The 27,930-nt window shown below is 44.8% G+C and overlaps 1 protein-coding gene across 1 annotated transcript in view; it reads right to left on the bottom strand.

Annotated features, from left to right (window-relative positions):
* Positions 1–8,040: 8,040 nt before the first annotated feature.
* LOC119953382 (heparan sulfate glucosamine 3-O-sulfotransferase 3A1-like) overlaps positions 8,041–27,930 on the bottom strand; it is a 175,986-nt gene continuing 156,096 nt past the window's right edge. Inside the window, exon 2 of the mRNA XM_038777595.1 lies at positions 8,041–9,972. Coding sequence (XP_038633523.1) covers positions 9,351–9,972 — 622 coding nt within the window. The 3' untranslated portion in view covers positions 8,041–9,350. The remainder of the gene's footprint in view (positions 9,973–27,930) is intronic.

Below are 27,930 nucleotides of genomic sequence, written 5' to 3'. Positions count from 1 at the left end.
GACTACAGACACACATCTCACTGCATTACAGCGTCCCATCGAAAAGTCGCATGAACTGTCATGTGAAAACAATCAACCGGACATACGCACTCCCTCATTTCTTAGAGCATGAGTTTGAATTTTTTTGTGTTGAGCTCAAATATTGTGCCTTTGATGCAGGCACAGAAACCACAATCTTTGTTAAATTAAGATGCAGTCACTCGAAAATCACATCAACATTTTGCATACTTAACATTAGATCATTACTTCAGACAGCCATTAACACTGAGACAAAAGTGTAATGTCCATTCCAAATACTTATGCATAATTGACTCAATTTTAACCTCCCATGCCGAATAAGTGCAGGGAGTTAAAATGGGGATAAAGTGCGTACCTCCTTGTCTGCACTGCATTTCTACAGGTTGCTATCTTAATTCCTGTGGTAAGCTAGGTATGTGATGCGTTCACTATTGCCAGCGAGGATTTCAAATATTTTCAGAAGCCAGGGTTCAATTTGGTCAATCAAGTCCCCACAGGATTTTAGCCCTGAACTAGTCAAAGCAGTCAGCAATATGAGTCTGTAGGCGGAAGAGGCCCAGCAAAACTGGACTCTTTTAATATGTCTCATGGTTTATTTCCATGTTGATAGGAAATCTTCTGGGTACAGCCTCACAAAGAGCTGTGGGCCTCCCTGCTCTTCCACCTGTACCCCCGACTCCATTAGACCATGAGCACTATCTAGCTTCCTCCTTCACCCAAACACATTCCCTGAGTGCTTACTTCCTCTCACTGGCCCCAGCTCCTCCCTGCCACCATTAAAATTGAGGCTAATGTATCATCCAGCGTATGCCAGAGTGTCCAAAGATTGTTTAATTATTGTGTCTCTCGCATCTGCAAAGGACGTTTTTTCAGTTTTGTCAATAACTTTCTCTTACCAGTTGCACCACCTAATGGACAATGGTCAAAAGAGTCAAGCTTAAACATACGGCTTGTGGAGCGATAGACATAGAATAAAAACTGACCGTTCACCTGAACTGAAAAATGAAATCCATGTGACATTTGTACTACTTCACAAGAGTCTATATTTAATGATAGTAATGATGTTGAAACTGTTGGTGTTCACCATGTGCATGCACAGAATAATATAGGAATCCAGAAGTTGCTGTCAGTGATTCTACGCTTCTCCATGGGATGCCCCAGATCACCCTCAATTTGAGAAACACAGTTAACATTTTGAGTTCAATGTTTGTCTCTCTACAGATGCTGTCAGACCTGCTGAGTTCATCGAGCATTTTCAATTTTCATTTCAGATTTCCAGCTCTAATCACACTCAATTTGAATTCATTGAAGTGATGAGAACTTCCACTCTTATGCCATTAGCCTCACTTCAAAAAAAAAAATTACAAGGTTTTACCTTGTTTAATGACTGGTAACTAGGTTTTTAATGGCACGCTAATTTCATAATTACTTCTGAACAACTGCATTGGCCCTGAAACAGTGACTTTAGATTTATTGAATATCAAATATCTCTGTATGATAAGATTGTTTTTTAAAAACAAAAATAATATTTTAATTAAAGCTTATGATATTTGAGCTTTTACATAAAAGCCATGAGTAATCTCCCAAAATATATTTTGCTGCCCGAAAATTTTAAATTTAAAAGAGGAGGGGTTCCATGGGTTTTAATCCTTGGGTTGCTGCCTGTAAGAATATTTCAATGTGATTGGCTGCTTACCCTGCTTGATGTCATCACTGTTGTTATATATCTGGAGATTCCCGTGGCTTAGCAGCAAATTCAAAATGGTGCCAGGAAAGGAGAAATCCATGTCATAGTGTTTGCTAGATCTTTGTGGGAAGCTTTCTTCAAGATCAGTGGTGAGAACCATTTCTCATCACTGACCGCAAAGTCCAGTCCATTAATCCTTCTGGAACAGTCACTTATTGAAAATATTAGATATCAAATTTATGCCAAGTTCTTCTGTGTTTCATGTACATTTTTCCACAGTATGGTCAACGTAATTACTTAAATAGTGTCAGGAAACCAACTGAAACCAGATTCAATAGGGCCACAAAAGTAGCTCACTGGCATACAAAATATAGTCAACATGTAAATATTGAATTAAAAATCATACATTCCATTCTTAGCATTTGGGGGTGCTTGAAAATATTGCCACAGTAATATTTCCTTGGTACAAACTGCATAAAAAGAAAGTGAGGGATTTATTACCCACTTGGTAAAATCTATGTTGAGATGAAAGAAAAATCATGTGTTCTTCATACCACAGTTATTTATGCAATAGGTCAATTCTAAAATCATGATTTTAGACAGATCGGAAACAGCCACAAACCACACTACTGAGGATGCAAGGCCTGTAAGGCCTAGCTGAGAAATTGAAAGCAAGATCCTCGGTTTGTCATCCACTGGTCAATAATTTAAGCATACCTTTGTGCAGTTGGAGCACCCGAGTCAGGAGATTGGGGGGGACATTTCCTGAATTGTAATGTGACTTTTTGAAATACAAAGACATAGGGCAAATTTGAGACTGTCTGGAGCATACGTCTAGTATTATGACCAAAAGGTCGGCCCTGCCCCCGCACCGATGCTCCGCCCGGTGGGGGGCTAGCAGTCGCACCACGTAAACCCCCTGGCTTTCCCTGCAGATACAGACAGAGAATTACCGGGTCCATGATCGCACATGCACACGGCAGCGACCTGCAACGGTCGCACCGTATCACATGGCGCCGGCCGTGCGCAGACCCGATTGTGCCCCCCTGTAAGCACCCTCAGTACCCCTGGAACAACTCCCACCAGCCCCCCAGCCTCCCAGCCCCTGCCGAAGCACCCCCCCCCCGGCCAACGGAGCAGCTCCCCCCCGAGTGTGGCGGGCGGCGCTGAACAGAGTCCGCAGCCACCACGCGAGGTTGACGAAGCCTCAGACCACCAGTGTTCCACGCCGTCGGGAAGTCGGCCCATCGGGGGAGGACGTTCAGGCAACAACCTGAGGCCGTCCCAACGGCATGCGGCGTACTCACCACTGATGCTGTTTTGGAGTAGGCGGAGCATCCAAAAACAGGCACTGCCCCCCGATTTTGGAGTCAAAACGGATTTTCCAGCCAATTGCCGAATGTGATTCCGGCAATCGGAGAATCCAGCCCATAATCTGAGAGATGCATAATTCCTGCAGCAATGTCTATTCCAATAAGACTTTGAAAATTGAAGATGACTGCAATGATTAACACATAAATTGTGATTGAATGCATTCGTGAGGCAGATGTTTATGTTGTGACTTATATTGTGTGCAAAGATGTCGATCTCTTCCCTGGTTTCGTTTTGTAAAATATTGCTCTCTGTCCTGAAAGAATTGCTTTGCTACCAATGTGGATAATTGGTTTTAAATGTTAAGTTGAATAATAGATAAATAAGCTTAATGTTTTACAAAGATTAGGAAGTGTCAAGAAAGATGCACCGTTGAAAAAGCAGAGGAGACTAAAACCTACACAGAGTGGGGGATGTAAAGGAACAGGAAATAAAGGGATGGATTCTTCAGATCTCCAGCCACATGTTTCTCGGCAGCGCCGTTGGCTGGTGGTGGGATTCTATACTCCTGCTGCTTGTCAATGGGATTTCCCATTGAACCAACCCACACCACCGGGAAACCCGTGGGCTGGGGTGTGCTGCCAGTGGGAAAAGTGAATCGCAATGGCTGGAGATTTCAGGCCAAACTTAAGTTCCTTTTCGTTCCAGAACTTCCTGATGGACCTGACTTCTCAAATTGTTTGATAAAGAAACTGGAATGTTGTCAATGCACGGTTTTCACCTGACTTTGCTTCTGTGAATTTGGCTGCACATATCAAACTGGGAGCTGGGTGCCAGTGCGAAGAACAAGATACTTTATTTCTAATATATGCTCTCAATACTTCACAATTAGGCAAAGCAAGCGGCATATGAAGGATATAAGATCATTATTGTCCCCCCACAATGGGTTAAGCCCAGTCTCAGAGCTACCAGGGTTATGGAGGAGGTTGGTGGTGGCAAAATTGGATGGCTCCTACAGTTGGGTGTGGGAACACATTGCAAAATTAACTTGTCCCAGTTCAAAACAAGGAGAGCAGCATGCAAACTGTGTGCTGCCTGCTGATTATAATGCCTGTGGAAGGCAGCCCAGCAGGAGATGTGTTGCTGAATGATTACACTCATGATATACTCATCACGACTGCTGCCATGATAGTGGGCATTCAGCTAGATGATGTGCTGAGCATGGTCACAAACCAATTGCACATTAATTGAGTGGTATTCCTTTGGAGTTCTGATATACCTCACCCTTGAGATGCAGCGCCTGCAAAGCCCTGTGTGTGCAGTCGATGGCAGCCAGCACCCTGGTAAAGCCACATGCGCACTCTTCCTGTTTCTCTCTATTCAGACAGAAGACAATGAAGATCCCCCTCCTGGAATACAGCAACTCTGTCACTTTTCCACTGTGAACAACGATATGTTTGTTACGACAAACAATCCAACCTGGAAGGATCTAAGCCGAAATAAATTAAGTGCTATGGTCACTTTCACAGGGTGTGTAAACTGTGTTCTGCTCTGAGGTTCCTGGTCAGACTCTAAAAAGGGCTATGCCCCCCCTCCTTAATGAAGTACACACTTTCAACACAATACTACTGACTGAGGTGGAGGTAGGAGAAATGGTGCTGGAAGACAATAGGAGGTAAGGCCTGTTGCTCAGAGCTCTTTGCTGCCTCTGTTCAATTTCTCTCCATTACTGCAACACACAGGCGGGATTGCTACAATTATCCTCAGAATTTGGGGAAGGTTGTCTTGCAATAGCAACTAATCCTGACCTGCATGCAGACTCTGCAATCTTGGACTTGACCCTTCCCTGTACAGCTGAAACCTTGACTTCTTCACTCTAGTCTGCCAGGATAGGTAACAGCATCTCCTCTACATTAGTCCTCAACACTGGGGCCCCACAAGGATGTGCTCAGTCCTCCACTGTATTCCCTATACACACATGACTGTGATTTAATTCCAACTCAATCTATAAGTTTGTGGATGGTACGACTGTGGTGGGCCGTATCTCAAACAACGATGAATCAGACTACAGGAGAGAGATAAATCACTTGGCTGCATGGTATACTGAAAACAACTTCTCCTCTAAATGTCGGAAAGACCAAGGAACTGATCATCGACTTCAGGAAGCGTAGCACAACACATTCTCACGTCTGCGTCAAAGGCTCCAAAGTGGAGATGGTCAATAGCTTTAAGTTCCTGGGGGTCACCATCACTAACAGTCTGTCCTGGTCCACTCACGTTGATGCAACAGTCAAGAAAGCCTACGGAAGCTGAAGAAATTTGGCATGTCTGCTTCGACTCTCACAAACATCTACAGATAGGCGATATAGAGCATCCTATCCGGCTGCATCTGGAATATGGCCAGTGAAAGTGAGATCCAGATCGTGACCTCTCTCTCGAGATGTGTTTGAATCTCATGAGACGTTTCGAGCTTCACAAATCTCAGGAGAGGCCTTTCGCAAGATTCAACTGCCTCACCCTAACAGTAAGTGAGTCACAATGACGCCGCTGAATTGTGCCCTATGATTATCAGCTCCTCAAAACATCACTGTTTCCACAAATTCAAAAAGAGCCAATCAAGGTTAATCAGCAACTGACCTGCATGTTGTGATGATTCTTTTAAATGGCATTGGTTTTATCTTTATATTTCCTGTTATTGAAGACATGTTCAATTATGCATGTTGAAGAGAAGGCACTAACTAGAGCAGCAGTGTAAAAAACAGCCAGGCTGGCATCGAATCAGTGTTAGACGCTGAGTCACAACCTGTCTACTTTGCACGCTTGCAGCGCATGGGTCTGATTCCCATTTCACTGCCCTCACTATGATGGAATTCGACATGTGATGCACCAGAATTGAGCAAAAGCAACACAGGAGTATAAGGTGGATAAGTGGGTTTGAGTAGGGTGATCGTTGCTCGGCACAACATTGAGGGCCGAAGGGCCTGTTCTGTGCTGTACTGTTCTATATCTATAACACGGGTGGCTTTAAATTAAATTAAATTAAATTTTTAACTTAATAATATTTATTGTCACAAGTAGGCTTACATTGACACTGCAATGAAGTTACTGTGAAAAGCCCTGGTCGCCACATTTCGGCACCTGTTCTGGTAGAGTGAGGGAGAATTCAGAATTCACCTAACCAGCACGTCTTTCGGGACTTGTGGGAGGAAACCGGAGCACCCAGAAGAAACCGGAGCAAACACAGGGAGAATGTGTAGACTCCGCACAGACAGTGACCCAAGCTGGGAACCTGAGACCCTGGCGCTGTGAAGCAACTGTGCTAACCACTGTGCTACCATGCTGCCATATTATCAACGTGACAGGGACAAACTCAAGGTCCATGTTTTCAGCCCAACATTGCCACAATTGCTTTGGCGAGTGATGTCGTGACAATGTGGTTTTTGAAATCCAGAGTGTTTTGGGCTTTGCAGTTTCAGACACTTAAGCCTGAACTTTTTGCATGGTGATATCTGATTTCCTGCCATCCAAAAAGTCTTCCTCACTGGCTCATTGTTCCACAATGCACAATATTATCTGGTCAGCGAGAGGTATCTGTACTCCTGTGCTGGGACAGAAGAGTTAATGACATTTCACTCCGACATTTGTTCCGTCTATTCCATAATTTGCTGATGAATATCTCTCTTCAGGGTGAAGCATCAGCAGACAATGAGCCAAGGGCCTGCTGACAGGTAGTACACAGATGGATGGATGGACAGACGGACGGATGTTCTTTCCAATTTGAGGTAACAGCTCTTGGGCAATATCTATCCCCTGGAAAGGTGTCAAAGAAACAGTGCAAAAAAACAATCTAATCAGAAAATGGTGGCAAAGGACAGCCAGTATCAGAAAATGGAAATGATTGGTGAATTTTTCTGGTGAGGCTGACTCTCAGGACTGAGGCGTTTGAACTGTCTCTTCTGTGAGTTTCCAATATTTCAATTCAACGTCAAATAACTGTAAATCATGCAACCAATTCGAAATTGGATTAACAGTCAAAACTGATCACTTTATTTTAGCAGTTGTGGTGCATTACTTACCAGAATATGAAGACTCATAACATTTTATTACCAGAGCTAGGAGTTTTTTTTCTCACTAGTTAAGCCCAGAAGTGTTCTGAAAGAATCGCACCATTCCATGGAGATGAAAGTTTTGTGCTATTGTTTCTTTCAAGCATTTATTGTGCATGACCATCAGGCTTTTTCTGTAAGCTGCCTCATCGATGTCCTTATTGGAGTGATCTGCAGCAGAACTAGTGGTGCTGACATCTGCGAGAGTCTTTCCCCTAGCCCAGGCCTTGTCACTCACCATGTGAAGACCTTGCCCTCTAAAGTGCATGCGGTACCTGAGTTGGTGGCTGTAATTATGAAATTAAACTTGTGATGGTGTTTCATCATCAGCATCTTCGTGTTCCTGCCCTTCACAGTCCTGGATCACTGCCTGGTCAGATGACAGTTCCTGGATATCTGAAAGAAGGAAGGCACTAAGGTAGAGTTGCAGTGGGCGAAAGCAAGGGCTGCACGCTTCCACCATCTGTTGCCTGGGAATCAGGAGAAGTTGTGAACGAGGGGAAAGTCGTACAAAAAAGCAGGGGAATGGGTAAAAACAGACCATTACCTTCAGTCCTTCCAGCCCTGCCATTGGCCAAGGCCACAGCAAGCACTGTGTCCTCCATAGGAATGAGAATATGTCCCTTGCCAGTTAGGTGCTGCTCCTTTCAGTATGTGCCACTTTGTCCCATGGGAGAGATGCAAGTATGTTAGAGGGTGTGGTGAAATTTGTCTGGGTGATGTGACTGTCATGGTTGAGTAGATGGCATTGTGTGCAAGCTGTGAGACACGGTTGTGAGATTTGCATCCATGCTAGATAAGTGAGGGTGAGATGAAGGTATGAATGTTAGGTATGACCTGTGACTGATGGAGACTTTTGGCAGCCAAGTAATGGGGCTGTGTTACACTCAGCAATGTGAAAAGCTAATGGTGCAATTATAATTTTTATAATCTTTATTAGTGTCACAAGTAGGCTTACATTAACACTGCAATGAGGTTACTGTGAAAATCCCCTAGTTGTCACTCTCCGACGCTTGTTCGGGTACACTGAGGGAGATTTCAGAATGTCCAATTGACCTAATAAACGCGTCTTTCGAGTCTTGTGGGAGTAAGCCGGAGCACCCGGAGGAAACCCACGCAGATTGATGGAATATGGCAAGCGAAGACACATTCGCTGACCTTGACCACTCATGTCAGCCCATTGAATTTATTTTAGTACTGCTTCCAGCTCCTTGGGGCCAGAATCTTGGCACGGTTCTGCACAGTTATCTGCTCTCATGTAGTTTGTCAAGAGGACCTTTCTGCTCCTCTTCACCTCCTGTACCAAGGCCTCTAGTGCAGTGACAGAGAATCTTGGAGCCAGTCCTCTGCCATATTATGTTACTCCATTGCCTTTCTCAGACTAAAGTCACTTCTGTCATGAATTGCAGCACCTTTGAGTGACACACCCTTAATTTAAGTAGCACAGTCCAGCTAGAACTCGCGCTAAACTCTGATGACTTTGCACCCCTTGATTAGATGTGCAGCCACTTAACAGTGCATTTATTATTGGCTGCACAAATGAGAATTCTACACAATGTTTTACCTGTATCACAACAGACAGACACAGGTTACTTACTCCTCACAATCACCACACTCATTTTTGACCATAATCCAATTTGCTCCCAATTAATTCCAAAACATTTTCTTCTATTACAAAGGTTTATCTTTCTTCACACAAAGAAGGCAAAGATGACATTAAAAAAAGTATTAAAAAATTAAACCATGTCTTCACAGGCAAGCAGTGACTCCTGATTACAAATGATATTGTTATAAATACCCGTAACCTTTATTAAATGTGTGCTTTTAAAAACGCATAAGTGAGGTAAAAGAAATAACCCTATACAGAAATAGCACCCTTAGTTAAAGAAATTTGCGAATAAAATATGAAGGTAATACAAAGATTTAACAACTCTGGAAAAATAACAAGTTTTTTGCATGATTTGAGATAACAGGTGTCGAAAATGTCTAAATAATTCCAAGTAAAACTGAACTCTACTGTAAGTGTGCGAGATTGCTCATTCTATAACCTTGTGTAATATGTGGCTAATAGTTTAAATAAATAACTCAGGAAAAATGCATATTTGAACATAAAGATAAAGTCACGTTGCTTCCAATATATTCCTGCCCCAAATTTTCTCAGAGTTTCTCTTTTTCTTATTATTTTACTCTATATAGTCTCATTAGAAATATTTTACATATTTAGTATTTCAGTTATCCCAGCCAAAGTTCTGTCCCGTCATTTGGTAAAATTTCATGTTGAAAGGCCGGTAGAAGTCTCTCAGCCTCTGAACCACCTCTGGGTCAATGTTGGGATGGGTTCTGCCTTTTGTTTTGCCCAGGCAATGGGGTTTGCTGCTGCCCTCTGGCTTCTTCAAGCAAGGGAAGCCCTTGGTCTTGTTGAAATAGAAATGTTTGTCTGTGATGATCCTCTTCAGACCCAGAAAGTCTTGAACTTTGCCGAGTTCTCCTGCGGGGTCACTGATCAACCTCTCTCCACTCACAAACAGAATCTGGTCCATTGGGAAATACTGTAGCCAATTCTCCAAGTGCTTGGCATAGATACCAATCTGAATCGCACTCCATGACGTGTCAATCAGGCCTGTAGTCCTGTTTTTGAAGGTCAAGCTCTCAAAGCTCGGGATATCGGGTTTTTTTGAGAGAGTTTGCGTGTAGTCAGAAATAGCTCGAGTGACGGGGTCCCGAACCACCACTATTAGCTTGGCATCCTTGGACATTGCATAGATTCGGGCAGCTGCCTCCTTGGTAACAAAGTAACTGGGAGTTTTCTCCATGGTGATCTGACCGTCCAGTGTTTTAGGCATCAGGCCCCTGAGGAAACACAAATTTATATTTGAGAAAAAAAAGCATGTCAGGATTTATCTTTTATTAGTTTAGTTCAAAAATACTAAAATCCAGTGTGGGTACAAAGAGACTACAATTCAAATTTGGCAGTGGATAAAATGGCTGCCCAGTATCCTCACCCAATTTTCTTTCCCTTTCAAATCAATCAACAGTAAAATGACAGCCAATCCACTACTCCTCATTTTATGCTCTTGCTGATCTGACCTTTTCCCTCATTCAATCTCGATTCTGATTTTGAGAAGGTTATGGAAATAACACTCAACAGTTTGATGAAATTGGTAACTCTGTAACTAAACGTTCACTTCTCTAGGAAGAGTGAAACATTGATCTGATTTTTTCTCACTTTTACAACCACTATTGACTTCTCTATATGCCTAGCTAAATTGTATAGTTTGAATGAATTATCAGCATCAGCTTATACCTATTTGGTGGCTTTAACGTTGTAAACCATTCCAATGCGCTTGACAGGCACATAATCAGACAAATAAAAAATGACAGTGAGCTAAAGAAGGAGTGATTGGAACAAGTAACCAAACATTTGATCAAAGAGAGAGGATGTAATAAGGATTTTAAAGGAGGAAATATGAGACAGGGGGCAGGGTTTTCCAGCCCCAACACCAACATAGTCATGGGCAGGGTGGGAAAATTTCCTGTCCCGCCCGGGATGACAGCCTGTAGTGAGGCTGGAGAATCGCGACCTTGGCGAGGCAGAGATATTTAGGGAGGGAGTTCAGAACTTGGGAGTCGAGACAGCTAAAGGCATGGCCAACAATGGTGGAACTAAGGAACAGGGGATGCATAAGTGACCCAATGTGGAAGGATGTAGAGCTGTTGGAAAGTTGAAGTGCTGGCAGAGATTAGAGAGATAAGGAAAGGACGAGATATGTTTTGGAATATGCCTTTAGGGGATTAGCCACATGACATCATAAGAAGGGAAGTGTGTCATGTGATCCAGTCTTAGTTTCACTTTGACCTGTGAGTGGAACACATCTCTCACAGCTTTGCTGGTGAGGTCTTCAAGCTTTGTACCTTTGTATAAATGTCCCCAAGTGCCTAGTTTAAATAAATGAACACATAACATGTTTACACAATCCCTTATGAGTGACTTTATATTGTTAAAACATGGCAACATTTGAGGCATTTGAATATGTAGTATCTCCATAATGTTATACTCAATTATACTCGAGGCATTTTAATTTTCACTGCAAACTGTTGCATACAGTAGCTTGTTACAGTCCCCTTAATTCCCATTGTTGTTCTCTAACCCCCTGGATTTAAAATGGCATTTTTCACTTTTTAACCCAATCCTCCAACTTTTCCACTTCCTTTTGTAGTTGAACCATCTGTTCTCTGCTTGCAGACCCTCTCTCCTTCAATTAATTAAGATAGCTTTGTTTTATGCCTGAGCTTCCAAACTCATTTACGTCCAATGTAAAAGTTGATGGCCCTGAGGAACCCCATTGAAAATCTTTACCAGTTCCAAGTACAATTATCCTTTGTTTCCTCAGACTGAGCCAATCTTCCGAGCTGCTCCTGAGGTGCAGACCAATTGAACACAAAGCTGGGTACCTCACTGTTCACATAATGCACTCACTCCAGCTTGAGTCTCATAAACTCATAACTAATTTGCTATTAAAGAAATGTTACGGTTAGTACAGGGTTTCCATTAACTCCAAATAAAACAAAAATCCAATTTGCAAGTCTTTGTACTGCAGCCATTGAAGTTGCACTCAGTAATTTAAATTCAAACAAAACTAACAAAATGCTTTCCAAAAGCACTGATTGCCACACTAGTGATTACATGTGGCTGCTTCTCAAACAGACTTGGCAGACTGAATTTGTTCCATGTGCTATCAACAATTTTTAAAATAATACTGGGGTGTATTTTATGAATGGTTTCGGATTTTACCATTATGATATTTTACACTGTGAGCGAATGGCATGTGTCGCCTCACTGCAGTTATATGTTTAAAAGATATAGGCCTGGTTTGTGTCTACATCCCCCGAACGTCACTGCAGCAGAGAGTTTTCTTCAGTGTAGGTTCTTCAGAATTTACTGGCTGTTAGTTATAAAATTCCGGGCGGGATTCTCTGATCCTGAGGCTAAGTGTTGACGCCGTCGGAAATGCTGTCGTGTTTCTTGACGGCGTCAATATGGCCTCAGGATCAGCAATTCTGGCCCCTATAGGGGGCCAGCACGGCACTGGAGTGACCCATGCCGCTCCAGCTGCTGATCCCAGCATCAACTGAACGCCACGGGGTCCGCGCATGCCCAGTGGTATCGGCGCCAACGTGCACATGCGCAGTGGCTCCCTTCCCCGCGGCGGCCCCGACGCAACATGGCGTAGCGCCACAGGGGCTGGCACGAAAGAAAGGAGGCCCCCAGCCCGAGAGGCAGGTCCCGATCGTGGGCCAGGCCCCAACAGAGGACCCACCCAGTGTCGATCCCCCCCCCCCCCCCCCCCCTCCACAGGCTGCCCCTGGACCCTTCCACGCTGAGGTCCCACCGGCTGACAGCAGATTAGAATGGCACCGCCGGGACTCGGGTTTTCTGTTGCGGCCGCTCGGCCCATCCAGGGCCGTCTCCAGTGAGCAGTTTTGGAGGGAGGAGCATTGGAGCAGTGAATGTATAAAGTAACTTAACTCAGGGATTCACGGCCTATTCTCCAGGGAGCACTCTCGGTGACAGTTATAGAAGCTGGGCACAGACCCGGACTGTGCAGGTATCTTAACGATCACCATCCACAGCAGCTCACAGGAGGGGTAATGATGTGGTGATGTGGGAGCAGCAATGACTGATCTCTGTAACCAAGGGTGTTGCAACCAACCTCAGAACCTCATAACTGCTATTCCAGATGTGCTTTAGCAACATAGCCAACACTCAGGATTCAACCTAGATCCTTGCTGGTCTTTTTGGATGAGACAGCAGGGACGATGTTCCAATATGAATACAGAATACTCACAAATTATAAGGTCTAGGTGTAAGTTAACTGGATGAGCCTAACTGCATACTGCTTCCACCACCAACAAACCATGGATGGTATGTGTAGTATCCACAGATTGCACCACAGCAGGTCACCAAGGCTTCATCGGTAGTTCCTTGTCAACCCACAACCTCCACCATCTTGGACATGGGCTCACCAGCAGGAAATTACCCTAAGTGTGGTCTCGGCAGAGAGAAACACCCGAGGCTGAAAAAACTGCTTCACAGCTCCTGAGTCCCAGGTTCGATTCCCGGCTTGGGTCCCTGTCTGTGTGGAGTCCCCGTGTCTGCGTGGGTTTCCTCCGGGTGCTCCAGTTTCCTCCCACAAGTCCCGAAAGACGTGCTGTCAGGTCATTTGTACATTCTGAATTCTCCCTCTGTGTACCCAAACAGGTGCCGGAATGTGGCACCAGGGCTTTTCACAGTGACTTCATTGCAGTGTTAATGTAAGCCTACTTGTGACAATAAATATTATTGGGAACAAGCAGTGGGATTCTCCCTTCTGGGGGACTAAGTCCCCACGCCGGCGGGAGAACCGACGCCAACCACTTTGGCGTGGACGCCGGAGGGGTTGGCGCCGCTCCATCCGGCGCCAGAGGGACTGCGCGAGTTCACGCATGCGCCGAAGGGCTGGTGTGATCTCGCGCATGCACGGAACCACCATCGTGGTTCCGCGCATGTGCAGACCAGCTGCCGTATTTTGGCGCATGCGCGAGTGGGGGTTCTCTTCTCTGCGTCGGCCATGGTGGAGCCCAACCGGGGCCGGCGCAGAAGGACGAAGTGACCCCATGGCACAGGCCCGCCCGCAGATCGGTGGGCCCCAACCATGGGCCAGGCCACATTGGGGCCTCCCCGGGGTCATAATTCCCCACGCCCCCCCCCCCCCCCCCCCCCCCCCCGAGGACCACCCCCGCCAACTTACCTGCCAGTCCCGCGTAACCCTCGCCAGCGGGACTGGCCAAAAACGGACGGCCGCTCGACTGAATGGGGCCCGAAGAATTGCCGGGGGGGGGCCGCTGCCAACGGCCCCCGACCGGCATGGTGTGAAACCCGCCCCTGCCCGAAAAATGCCGCCGGAGAATACGACAGCCGGCGTCGGGGCGGGAATGCCCCCCCCCCCCAACGGGGAATCTCCAACCAGCGCTGCAGCCGCCAAGAAACACCCAGCTAAACACATCCAAGACCAGGCACAGAATTTTTCCAGCTAAATTGCGCCCTCTTTGCCATTTATTTTTGTTTCAGGAGAAATAGATAAACTGTAAATGTCCTGCTGTTATTTTATCCATGGCAGGAGCAGGCCCATGCCCGCTGGTAGCCTGGCAGCTTTCACTGGGTGGGCTGATCTCAGGGAATAAAGGTGGGGGGAGGGGGGACAGGTTTGGGTGAGGGGAACCACCTTTGGAGGGTCACTGTGCTCATCTGAGGCTCAAAGTCATAACGCCCACTCACCCCCCTTTAACCATCCCACCCTGGCCTCTCAAATCCCTCGCTGAGGCCTGCCGGTCAGGTCCTGCCAGTACCCCGGATCTATCAGACCTCTGGCTTCCATAACTCCCTCTACCTCAGCTACTAGCTGTATTCAAAGTACTGGCCACCGCTTGAACCTCACACTGCTGGGACTCCCACTCTTTAGGGTGTGACTCGCTCCCTAGATGGGTGTGAAAGTGTCACCCTAACCCAATTGATGTCCACCAAGTTAAATATGGCTGCAGGGCAGTGACGTTTTCATGCACAGACTCCTGTCTGACTTTTTAGGCAGGTCAGATTGGGAGGGGGGCGGTGGGATTTAAAAGCTCTGTCCAGTCTAATAAGAACTGAATCAGTTTGGTTCTGTTTTTCCTCCTTACTGAAATCCACTTTGTCTGATCTACTTGAATGACAGACAGCAGCTTTGTTTACTTAATTGCATCAATTAATCTTATAGTATGGAGTGGCTGAAGTCAGCTATCTTCCCGATTTTCATTTATTGCAACATGCCAAATCCAGATTCAATGTGGGGAATGTAAGAAAACTAACTGCCAACCATCGGATGGGCTCATTCAAGGCCCAAGGCTGTGTGCTTGCTGATGGATGCACTAAAGCTTGGGGCAGGTACCGTAGAGATGCAATGGGGAAAGGCAGCTGGCTAAAGCCATCCCGCCATAGTACATGAGGGGTACAAAACCATGCAAAACCCCACGGGTTGTATGTTTGACATGGGAAGAATATTGTAAATAACAGCAGTAATTATAAGAGTTATGAGGCACCTCAGAGTGCCAAATGTTGTATTGTAACCGTTACTGATTCAATCGACCTGTTCAATGTTGGGAGAGATTGCTGAGGGTGTAGCTAAAAGTATTTTTGTAGCAAATTGACACTGCTGTTTCAGTGGGGTTTTTTTGTATCTGAATCAACTGTAAAATGTCCCAAGAAGTTTTGTTACAAATGGCGGTTTTTATGATTAAAACATTCACTGTGCACAAAAAACAAACGACTCTCGCTTGCACTTTATGTAAAACCAACTGTGAACTGTGATGGAATTAATAAATTTTATAAATAAAGTATATTTTTGGGCAAAGAAAGATACCCGATAGACATTGGATTTTTCTGGCATGCTAAAATGTTAATGTGAGTGTCACGGCAGACACTTCCTGTCGTTTTCATTTTGTTTGCTCCGTGAATTTTGTTGGGAATCATTTTTATATCAGAAGGGAAACGGCCTTGAATAAATGCTCAGCAAACATATTCCATCTGTGTTCAAACCTTGATGAAAATGACTTTTAGAAAATAGTGTTGCATCATCTCATCACTGCTATCTAATATTTTCTTGCTGTGAAAATAATACTTTATTCTCTCTAACCTCAGACCATAATATGAAGAAAGAAAATAAATGTGAGACTCTAATAGCACCAAGTATTACCCATATCGACAATGTCGTTTACATTGAAATGGCCAGATGTCAGCATATGTGCATGTGGTAAATATGCAATCATGATTGAGACTTGATATATTAGACTTTAAAAGTTAATTTTCAGTGTCTCTTGGGCATGAAAGTTAAAATTTTTGGGGCGGGATTCTCCCCTACCCGGTGGGGCGGGCAGCGAGGAGTGGCGTGAACCACTCCGTCGTCGGGCCGGCCCGAAGGTGCGGAATCCTCCACACCATCAGTGGCGAGGCTAGCGCCGGGGGGTTGGCACCATGCCAGCCGGCGCGGAAGGACTTGGCGCGAGCCATCCGGCGCCGAAGGGCCTCCGCCGGCCGGCGCGAGTTGGCGCATGCGTGGGAGCGCTAGCGTGTGCTGGTGTCATCCCAGGGCGTTCTCAGGGGGGTTCTTCTCCGCGCCGGCCATGGCGGAGGTTGACAGCAGCCGGCGTGGAGGGAAAGAGTGTCTCCACGGCACAGGCCAGCCAGCGGATCGGTGGGCCCTGATCGCGAGCCAGGCCACTGTGTGGGCAGCCCACGGGGCCAGACCCCCCCACGTCCCCACAAGGACTCTGCAGGCCGCCCGTAGAGCTGGTACGGACCTAGTTTGATTTACGTCGGCGGGACCGGCCGAAAACGGACGGACGCTTGGCCCATCACGGGCTGGAGAATCGCCGGGGGGCCGCTGCTATCGGAGTATTCAGCAGCCGGTGTCGGTGCGGGATTCACGCCGCCCTCCGCCGATTGAGGGGCTAGGCCCCGCGCCGGGGTGGTTCCCGCTCTGCCGGCTGGCGTGAACGGCCTTTGCGCCATGCCAGCCGGGGCCGAAAGGATTTCGCCGGGCAGCGTATGTCCGCGCATGCGCCGGAGCGTCAGCAGCTGCTGACGTCATACCGGCGCATGCGCAGGGGAGGGGGTCTCTTCTGCCTCTGCCATGGTGAAGGCCATGGCGAAGGCAGAAGAAAAAGAATGCCCCCACGGCACAGACCTGCCCGCCGATCGGTGGGCCCCGATCGTGGACCAGGCGACCATGGGGGCACCCCCAGGACCCTGGCATCCGCCCGTGCCGCCAATCCCACCGGTAAGGTCGGTGGTTTAATCCACGCCGGTGGGAGAGGCTTGTCAGCGGCGGGACTTCAGCCCATCGCGGGCTCGTGAATCGCCGCAGGGGGCCCACCGACCGGCGCGGCGCGATTCCCGCCCCCGTCGAATCTCGGGTGGCGGAGAATTCGGGACACGGCGGGGACGGGATTGACGCCAGGCGATACTCCGACCCGGCGGGAGGTTGGAGAATCCCGCCCCATGTGTCTGTTTGACATCTATAAAAATGCGATACTGAAGCGCTGAGGGTTAACCTGACTGATTTTGAGAAACACAAAAGCTTTCTTGTATTTACAGTTAATGTGTTCATGTTTATAAGATTGTGGTTTGGGCCAACAGCGTATGGTTAGATTATTAATGATTTACAGCTGTTCTCTTCCACTTCAATCTATTCCGAAGCTCAGGGAATTTGAAATTCAAAAGTCAAAAGAACAGTTTAATTATTTATTAAAACTGCTGGCTCTGCTTGAAGGAGAGCTCTGTGTACAATACGTCAGCCCATAATAGCACTGCACAGCGAAGCAGGTTACATTCTGATAGCTAAATCTCAAATGAAAAGGGACTTGCCTGAACCACTTAGTTTGATGCACAAGAAAATACAGATTGTAGATATTCATAAAGGATGATTTTAATTAGCTGGGAATCTGCTGGAACCCGAGATAAGTGAACAATTTATGTGACTATGGAATGTTGGTCAGGTTTACATCAGATGTTTTATTTCAGGCTGAACACCACTTTAAAGATAAAGGATAAAACCTGACAGAAATGTTATTCCAATGCAAAACTGGCTGAAAATCTTACTTTCGATTTTGATGGTATTGACCTGTTCATAAACCAGGATATTGTCAATGTAGTTGTTGTCTTTCTCAGAGCATGTATCCCAGAAAATTCCAGCAATTATGGCCGATGGCAGTGTATTTGGTTACTATACTTGAGCAATACGTCCTGGGTCTTAATAGGAATATATCACCGTTCCTTCACAGTCACTGGGTCAAACATCCTTGACCTCTCTCCCAAACAGCACTGTGGGTGTACCTACACCTCATGGACTGCAGCGGTTTTAGAAGGCAGCTCACCACCACCTTCTCAAGGACAATTAGGGATGGGTAATAAATAATTGTCTAGCCAGCAATGCCCACATCCCATGAATGAACAAATATATAGGGAAACTTGCTTTTGGTGGAGGGTTGAAGAACAAGTAGTCATGATCCTAAATTTAAAGTCCAGCCATTCAGGAATGAAATCAGGAAGCAATTTTTCACACAAAGGTAGTGGTAATCACAGCAGCCACCCTGTACCAGCACCTTTCTAAACCTCCCTCTTTCCTAAATCACAAGGAGATTGGTCATTCTTACCTTGACCAAACCACCACACTTAAATGAAGACTGGAATGCAGAGCCCTGGGAGCCACTGGATTCGTCGGCTTCATGCTGCTAGTATTGCCAAACCCACTAACAATCAGGAGGAGATCGGTGGTAGACTCTGAGGTGGCAATCAAAGGCCTGCTGAAGCCCCTATGGTTAAGATCTCTGCTTCTCATCAAACACTTAACACCAAAGTTGTTTACATTTTGGCTCAGTTGTAAACCTAAACTAAGATGAAGCTTCAGATTTTGGGGCAATTCTGTACCTTTCAAAGTGTTTCTTCCTTTTCTGATGCTGCAGTGCGCGCACTATTGTAGCACTCCTGCATCCCACTCCCTTGCAGCAGCTGTGCATCTTGGCTCTTCTCTCTTCAATGTCCAATGCTTGCCGCCAAATGGTGCCCAGTCTCAGAAAACACACATTGGAGCATTTGCCAGGACTATGTTCAGGTCGGAGTTCATGGCAGGGACGAAGACTGATTAGCCTCGGTCTTGCTAAATTTTAGTTGGATGAAGTGAAGATTCATCCAAGGTCAGATTTTGAATAAGCAGCCTGTCAGCTTGCAGTGGATGAGTGGAGAAAGATTATTGTAGGTGTCATCAGCGTAAATGTGGGAGCAGGTCTCTATGATTTGAGATGGTGTTGCCCTGAGGTTATAGGTAGATGAAGAGCAGGTGGATGCCCGGAGGGCTCGAGAAATGATGGCGATGGGTGGGGAGGAAAAGCCATTGCTGGAAATGCTTTTTCCATGATTGGATTGGATGAAAATGGAAGAAAGTGAGAGCAGTCCAAATAAGCTGTACAGTGATGGATAAGTGTTGCAGATGGGTGGCATAGCTAACAATACTGAACACTATATACAGAACAATGAACCACAGACACAAACACAGAGCATATTAACAGCGATTTTGTTTTTTGTTGCTGTGTAGTACCTCGCCACCATGGGAGGATTCAACCCTGTCCCTTCTCTTCCATCCAAAGCGAAGCAATATATAATTTTGAGCATGAGAATTTATTCTAAGATTGTGACTGAATGGCTGGTTAGATCCTTATTGGGCACGTAAAGCTGTAAGATAAAGTTTGTTGATTGCTATTAAGCTGCTGAATGTGAAATTGTTTAAAATCTAATTATTCCTTTATTATGCAGTGTTGGACTCTGAAACATTGGATTGGATTTTGCGATGCCTGCAGCTGCAGGGAATTCAGCATTCACCGTTACCGGGTATTGGAGAGGTTCCACAACATCCAGATTGTATAGTATAGTGTGCTCATACAAACGTTGTAAAAGCCCAGCCAGCGCTACTCCCTACAGTTGACTACTTCAAATGGCAAGTCAGGAACCAGCGTGAATTTGGGCTAGTCGCCCACTAATTACAAATTAATTACACTTTTAAATGTTACACCTCTTATTTTCAGGGATAAGAGGCTTCCTTTCAATTCACAAGTTATTAATGAGGAGACGGACACCATTTTAAAAGTTAAAATGAATTGATTTTTTTGACAGGACTTACCATCGAACCTTTTAAAAATCTGATAAATCTTGTTAAGATGTAAAATCTGTGACATCTCCCCATGATTTAGCAGACATTTTAAAAGTCACTTTTTAAAATGACGTATCTGATCAAAATTATTGTACTCTTTTTAGAAATGTGCTTAATTTTTAAATTTTGTAATTGCGGTGACTAAAAATCTGATTTTCTAATGCCTTTTCAACGTGATTTTCCAACACCTTTGTCTTACTGCTGCAGCCATTTCTATACAGTTTTTGTAGTGTAACAATCACTTGTCATTTTCCCCTGAACTGTGCAACTGGTCGCTCTTTAGGTGGTCAAAGTTCTAGTCACCAGGATCCAGTAGGTTCATGTGGAGATTAACTTGAGCGCTGGCACTCAAAATCTGGACCCGTATGAGAACTATTTCCATTTATTTGCTGGACGGAGGTAAGAGGTGGGTAATATATGATAATCAGGGACAGAGTAATCTCTTGGTATGGTTTAAACTGCCAAAGGAGGGGATTGGAGTTCTATATTTACTTCCTCATTTTCTTGGGGATCGGATATAGCCTGTTCAGATTTAATTTTCTCCAAATTGTCCTGGGATTTTCTCTGGTCTCCAAGAACAGCACATTGCTTTTGAATGGAATGGCGAGTTGTGTGGGCTTGGCTGTCTATCATTATTCGATTAAGACCACAGTATTTAATTATCTTCATAAAATTCCATGAGTGCTATGTTTGTGAACCTGTAATGGAGATCAGAGTCCAAGATGGCTACTTCAATTTGTATCACTGCAATTCAACATTCCAGTTCAATTGAAATGGAAACAGCCTGTCTACAAATCCCATCAAACACAATGACCTTGTGGGGAATGTGAAGGTCCCACATCCCTTCTCCCATTCACAAAGTATTAATGCTTTGAGGTATTCAACTTTTGGAGATGGGCCATTGAGACTACTCACTTGGACAATGTGGCCCTCGCTAAGCTAGCTTTCCAGACAGGAACTGATCACGTTAGCTTTGGAATACATGGACAATAATCTTATTTGGATCCTTCTGGCAGTTGGAGAAGGACGGTCACGTGACAGGCCAACTCTGTATGTTTGAGTACACATTTTTTCAACAGGGCTGAGGACAAGCAGCTAGGAAGTTGAGAGAGAAGACCCAAGTGGCTCCCTCCTGTCACTCTCTCCAACCCACCTGGCAAACATCGAGTCCTGTTAGCAGACCACAATCATCTAGGGATGCTCCTGTTGCGGACATGGACTTCTTTAAAAATAAGTCAGCCTAGCATTACTCTGTCCATGTGAACAACCAAATTAGGCATCCGCATCTCTAAATCAGAATAATTGAGATCACTGAATTCAGCCTGAAGCCAGCCAAGTCACCAAACCTTATATTACTTTTTATGGATTCTAATTTGGCCAACCTGTTCTTCCCCACTCTGTAATCTGTATTTGCGTGTACATGAATTCCAAGTGTTTTTTTGAAAGTTGGGTGCATTTTATTATTTTACTTCGATCAGTTTAAGTATAATAAAGCTAACAATTTTCTTTGTTAAACTCAAGAAAATCTGGAAGATTGGATTGTTTATGAACGCAGCACGTAAACAGTTAAGTAATCATTGAATTGGCAAGTATATCCTTTTCAAACAAAAAGAGTGGAACAGTTGACTCTCCCAGTAAAATTTAAATAGCAATTGAAAGTTTTTAGTAGCTATTGGAGCAAATAAAAAGATTGAGTAGAGGAAAAAAAATCTATTTCTATGTTATTGCAGAAGAGTCACTAGATACTTAGGGGCCTCACGGTAGCATGGTGGTTAGCATCAATGCTTCACAGCTCCAGGGTCCCAGGTTCGATTCCCGGCTGGGTCACTGTCTGTGTGGAGTCTGCACGTCCTCCCCGTGTGTGTGTGGGTTTCCTCCGGGTGCTCCGGTTCCCTCCCACAGTCCAAAGATGTGTGGGTTAGGTGGATTGGCCATGCTAAATTGCCCGTAGTGTAAGGTTAATGGGGGGGATTGTTGGGTTACGGGTATGTGGGTTAAGTGGGGTGAGCATTGCTCGGCACAACATCGAGGGCCGAAGGGCCTGTTCTGTGCTGTACTGTTCTATGTTCTATATGAATTTCAACTGAAAGGAAACAATGTGACAAATGAATATGATTGAGAGGCTCTACTGTGGTAAACAAAATTGAAAGGCAGAGATTTTTCATGTTTTCAGAAACCATGGGCAAACATTATTTATTTGAAATTAAATTAAGAACTTACATCAGAGCCTGTGAATCAGGCATAGGGACTGAGTCATTTGTGAAACTCCAAATATTTCTCTGTGACAAAGACAGGAACAACACCTAATGTTAGACTGTGGAAGACTTATATATGGATTAGGAGTAACAATAGGAAAGCAGGACAATGTTCCATGTGGTGAGGAAAATGGAACCATTGTTAAGGTATACAAGAAAGATGAATAAACCATCAAAAGTGAAATCTGAAATTCAGCCCATCAAAACTGAGAGGGGGCCAAAGAAGAAAATAGAAAATTACGCTTGTAGTGTACATAGAACATAGAACAGTACAGCACAGAACAGGCCCTTCGGCCCTCGATGTTGTGCCAAGCAATGATCACCCTACTCAAACCCACGTATCCACCCTATACCCGTAACCCAACAACCCCCCCCCCCCAACCTTACTTTTTAGGACACTACGGGAAATTTAGCATGGCCAATCCACCTAACCCGCACATCTTTGGACTGTGGGAGGAAACCGGAGCACCCGGAGGAAACCCACGCACACATGGGGAGGACGTGCAGACTCCGCACAGACAGTGACCCAAGCCGGGAATCGAACCTGGGACCCTGGAGCTGTGAAGCATTTATGCTAACCACCATGCTACCATGCTGCCCCTGTAGATTGAGGGGATGTCTTGTGGCACAGTGGTAGTCATAGAATCATAGAAATTACAGTGCAGAAGGAGGCCATTCGGCCCATCGAGTCTGCACCGGCCCTTGGAAAGAGCACTCTCCCCAAGCCCACACTCCTGCCCCATTCCCGGAACCCAATAACCCCACCCAACCCAACCTTTTTGGACACTAAGGGCAATTCAGCATGGCCAATCCACCTAATCTGCGCATTTTTGGACTGTGGGAGGAAACCGGAGCACCCGGATGAAACCCACACAGACACTGGGAGAAAGTGCAATCTCCGCACAGTGACCCAAGCCGGGAATCGTTTCCTGGGACCCTGGAGCTGTGAAGCAATTTTGCTAACCACTGTGCTAACGTGTCCCACTTTAGGACATGGTGGATGTTATAACCCCCATGAGACCCACAGGGATGACCTGATTAATCTCCCCGTGGGACTCTTGGAATACGTGCTCTACTGCTGAGGGTCCAACAGCGGGCTCGTTCAATCCCCAAAATAAAAGCCAGGAAGGAGCCGGCATCTCAGGATGGTCTTCGCTGGGACTTAGATGGTTGTTTAGTTGCTGTATTGCCTAGCTGCGAGTAGGAACTGAGATATTCAGGATACGATGAGAAGTAAAAGAGAGTCTTTTAGCAAGTAAAAAGGGAACAAATCAGCAGAGGCGTTAGTGGAGTACAGAAAGAACAGGAGAGCAAAGAAGGGATATGAGAAAGCTATGGCTGGTAAAAGTAGGGAAACCCAAAGATATTCTATAAGTATATCAATGGGAAGAGGATAAACAGGATAAGAGCAGGTCCCATTAGTGACCAACAGGGAAATATGTGGGTGGAGCCAGAGGACATTGGTAGGGTGCTGAACAAATACTTCATATCTACCTTCATTCAAGAGATTGAGGAGGTAGATTCAGAACTCAAGGAGAAAATGTGAGGTTCTTGAGCAAATTGTCAAGGTACTGTTGATGTTGGCAGGCTTAAAAGTGGTCAAATCTCCTGGTCTGGATGAATTGTGTCCCAGGATGCTGTGTGAAGTGAGGGAGGAGATTGCAGGGGTTCTAACCCAAATTTTTAATTCCTCTCTGGCCTTGGAGGAGATTCTAGAGGACTGGAGAACAGCTAATGTGGTCCCATTATTGAAGAAAGGCTGTTGAGATAAGTCAGGGAACTACAGACCATTGAGTTTCAAGTCAATGATAGGGAAACTATTGGAGAAAATTCTGAAGGACAGAATCTATCTCCATTTGGAGAGACAAGGTTTGATCAGGAATAGTCAGCATGGCTTTATCCAAGGGAGGTCATGCCTAACAAATCTGATTGTATTTTTTGAGCATGTGACCAGGTGTGTGTGTGTGAGGGTAGTGCAGTTTATAATGTTCTCCTGGATTTCAGCACAGTCTTTGACAAGGTATCACTTGAAAGAATTATAAAAAAGGCAAATGACATGGGATTCAGTGTAACTTGATGAGATGGATTCAAAATTGACTTAGCTGTAGGAGACAGAGGATGATGACAGATGGCTGCTTTAGTGACTGGAGGCCAGTGTCCAGTGACATACCACATGGATCTGAGCTGGGTCCCCTATTGTTTGTTATTTATATAAATGACATAGATGACTATGTGGGTTTGGGATCGGTAAGTCTGCGGATGGCACAAAGGTTGGCCGGATGGTTAACAATGAGGTTGAGTGTCTTGGGTTACAGGAAGATATAGATGGGATAGTCACATGGGCAGATAAGTGGCAGATGGAATTTAACCCTGAAAGGTGTGAGATGATAGTAATGGTACAAGGAAGGATTCAATGAATGGCATGGCAATGGGAAGTTCTGAGGAACAAAGGGACCTTGGCATGTTTTACAATAGATCTCTGAAGGCAGAAGGGCAGGTTAATAGGGTGGTGAAAAAGGCATATGGGACACTTGCCTTTTTCAATCAAGGCTTGGATTACAAAAGCAGGGAGGTCATGTTGGAGCCGTATAGAACTTTGGTGAGGCCATAGCTGGAGTACTGTTTGAAATTCTGGGTGCCACATTATAGGAAGGATGTGATTGTACTGGAAGGGGTGCAGAGATTTAGAGACGGTTCAGCAGGATGTTGACTGAGATAGAACATTTAAGTTACGAAGTGAGGTTGGATAGGCTGGGTTATTTCTGCTGGAGCAGAGAACACTGAGGGGCGACCTGATCAAGGTGTACAAAATTACGAGGGGCATGGACAAGAAGCAGCTGTTCCCCTTAGTTGAACGGTCAGTTACGAGGGGACACAAGTTCAAGATCAGGGGAAGGAGGTTTAGGGGAGATTTGAGGAAAAACATTTTTACCCAGAGGGTGGTGAAGGTCGGGAATGCACTGCCTGAGAGGGTGGTAGAGGCGGGTTGCCTCACATCCTTTAAAAAGTACCTGGATGAGCACTTGGCCTATCATAACATTCAAGGCTATGGGCCAAATGCTGGCAAACGAGATCATGTAGACAGGTCAGCTGTTTTTCATGCATCGGTGCGGACTCGATGAGCCAAAGGGCCTCCTCTGCACTGTTATTCTGTAATAAATTACTTTAATCTCACCTTCTTGGAACTCCTCATTGACAAGCATAATAGCCATGGAAGGTGTATTTATAACATGGCCAAATGGGTTAATTATCACCCTCCAAATCCTTCCAATATGCCTCTGGTTGGTGCTATGAAGGGGAGTGCCGCTTGGTCAGCCTAAATTTGCAGAAGGCAGCGTATCACTGCAGTATTTTGCCAAGCACAACCGTGGCCCAACACATGGAAGTGCATTGATGTCAATGCCCTCTTAGGGCATGGTATCTGGAGAGAAGGAGTTTAAATTGCAGTAAAGTACAAGACTTTGTGGAAAGTAAGAATAAAATGTGGGAATAATAATAACAGCAAACAAATTCAAATGCACATCAGAAGTCAAGTCACTTAAGAAATCCATACATCGGAAACATAGATGCAAAGACTGGACACTGCAATTAGTTATGACTTTAGCAGTTGTACCATTTCGGTTAATGCAGGAGTGGGCGAGACAAATAGGTGACATGTCTGAGGAGACAAGCGATTATAACGTAAGAGTTTGGCAGCAGTAATTCCATTGAAAGAAAGATATGTTGCTGGCTTCACATCAGGATAGCAAACAGAAGCTGTTCTTTGTGTTCCAGCCAAATGATGTCTGTCCAATTTTTTGGTCTAAATTCTTTCAGTAAAGGCTGAAAATACCAACAGAGTATGGATCGCTTACACTGGAATGCAAGGAACTATTTTAAGGATATTTCTTTGCTATGGAATACCAGATTGCTATCATAATTAATGAACAAGCTGGTCTGTTAATGTACCCTTGAGGAAAATGACCATTTGCACTGTAGGAGAAAATAAAAGTGGTATATGATAGAATAAAGGACACAAGTAACACAAACCAAGAGAATGGACAAATCTGATAGTAATTGTTGAGAAGAGTAAATCTGCTTGGAAACTACATCAGGCAATAATTAAAACTTGGAATGGTGCCTGAGGACTGGAAAGCAACTCACTAAATACCAATCTTTACAAAGGGACATGAAGAACTGCACGCGGTAACCCCAACATCTGTTGTGGGTAAAATATTAGAAGATATCTTGAAAGAGGAGATAATGAAAGACGTAGCTAGGTTTGGTATGGTACCAGAGAAACAGCATGCATTTACATAAGGAAGTTCTTGCCAAGTAAATGTTCTGCACTTCTTTGAGAAAGTGGGAAGCCTCATTGACAGTCAAAACACTGGACAGAATATCAGCTATGGCTATGAACGAAACTATATTAACAAGGCATGTGATTACTGTGAGTTGCTGCAGAACATTGGTATTGAAGTCAGTGGTGTTTGCCATGTATAAATTACTACAAAACACAACAAACTCACTGAAACTAACAACACATTTGGTTTTGCAGCGGTAAGAAAACATATTCAAGTTTTGGAGTGTATCGTCAGTGTGATAGAATATAATCTTCCGGGGTGACACTGATTCTGCAAGGTATTGTGACGACATACCAAGAACATTGCGAACAACCCTCATCACTGTTCTAAAATAGGGACATCCAAAATTTGGGACAGTTGAGGAACAAGCAAACAAATTGATACTTAGAGCTTGAGCTGCAGAGGTTGGGATCAGTCTGGGTTGCTTATTTCGAACAAGAGAGGCTAAATTGGACCAATATATACTGTTCAAAATTACCACAGGCTCAAACCAGTGGGTGTAGGCTCAGTTTAGAAAGGAATAGTGGTACAGTAAGCTCTATTTAAATTTAGATGTATACGATGATGGAATGGAATTTCCCAGGAAATCCACTTGTGTGGAAAAAGTTAAGGGAGAACTGGATAGATATTTGTGGTCGAAGGCAATTGAGGTATATTTACTTTAGGGTCAGCCCAGAAAACTGAAGAGTCTTTTTAGTTCTGTACTTCCTTATGTTGCTAAATTGAGCTCTGAAAGCACAAGTTTTCAGACTTCTGATTCATGCGGAAATGAGTGCATAATTTAACATTGCTAAATAATTTAGCAAGTTGCGTGTGCTCACAGTTTTCTGACATTTGAAGCTGACTGAAGCATGGTCCAAGTTGTGCATCTTCAATATTCTTTTTGTGTGGTTCAGTTTGTTCTGTATCTTCTCTTTGGTATTGTTTTGACTCCAGGCATAGATAAAAAAATATTCCATTTTGTTATTTGTGGTATATTTGTGGCATCAACACATTGATGGATAACATATTGATTGATCTGAAGAGGAACGCATTGTTGGAATGTGGGGCAATGGAAGTGTCAGCCTGAAACTTCACTGAATCACATGATTGTACTGGCACAGAAGGAGGCCATTCGGTCCTTTAGATCTGTCCAAGCTCTCCGAATGAGCAACATACCTGGTGCTGCACAGTCGCCTTCTCCCCACATTCCTCCTTTTCAGATAAAAATCCAATAGCCTTTTGAAGCCTCGATTGAATTTGCCTCCACCACACTCTCAAGCAGCATATTTCATATCTTAACCACTTGCTGTGTGAGAACGTTTCTCCTCATGTCTCCATTTCTTTGTTCGCCAATTAACTTAAATCTGCGCCCATTTGTTCTCGCTCCTTCCACAAATGGGAAAAGTTTTTTCCTTATTTACTCGGTCCAGACCCCTGATGGTTTTGAATACCTCT

This window comes from Scyliorhinus canicula, chromosome 18 (assembly GCF_902713615.1).
Source record: "Scyliorhinus canicula chromosome 18, sScyCan1.1, whole genome shotgun sequence".
Lineage (NCBI taxonomy): Eukaryota > Metazoa > Chordata > Chondrichthyes > Carcharhiniformes > Scyliorhinidae > Scyliorhinus > Scyliorhinus canicula.
The sequence above is the reverse complement of the archived record's forward strand: the minus strand, read 5'-3'. Positions and strand labels throughout refer to the sequence as shown.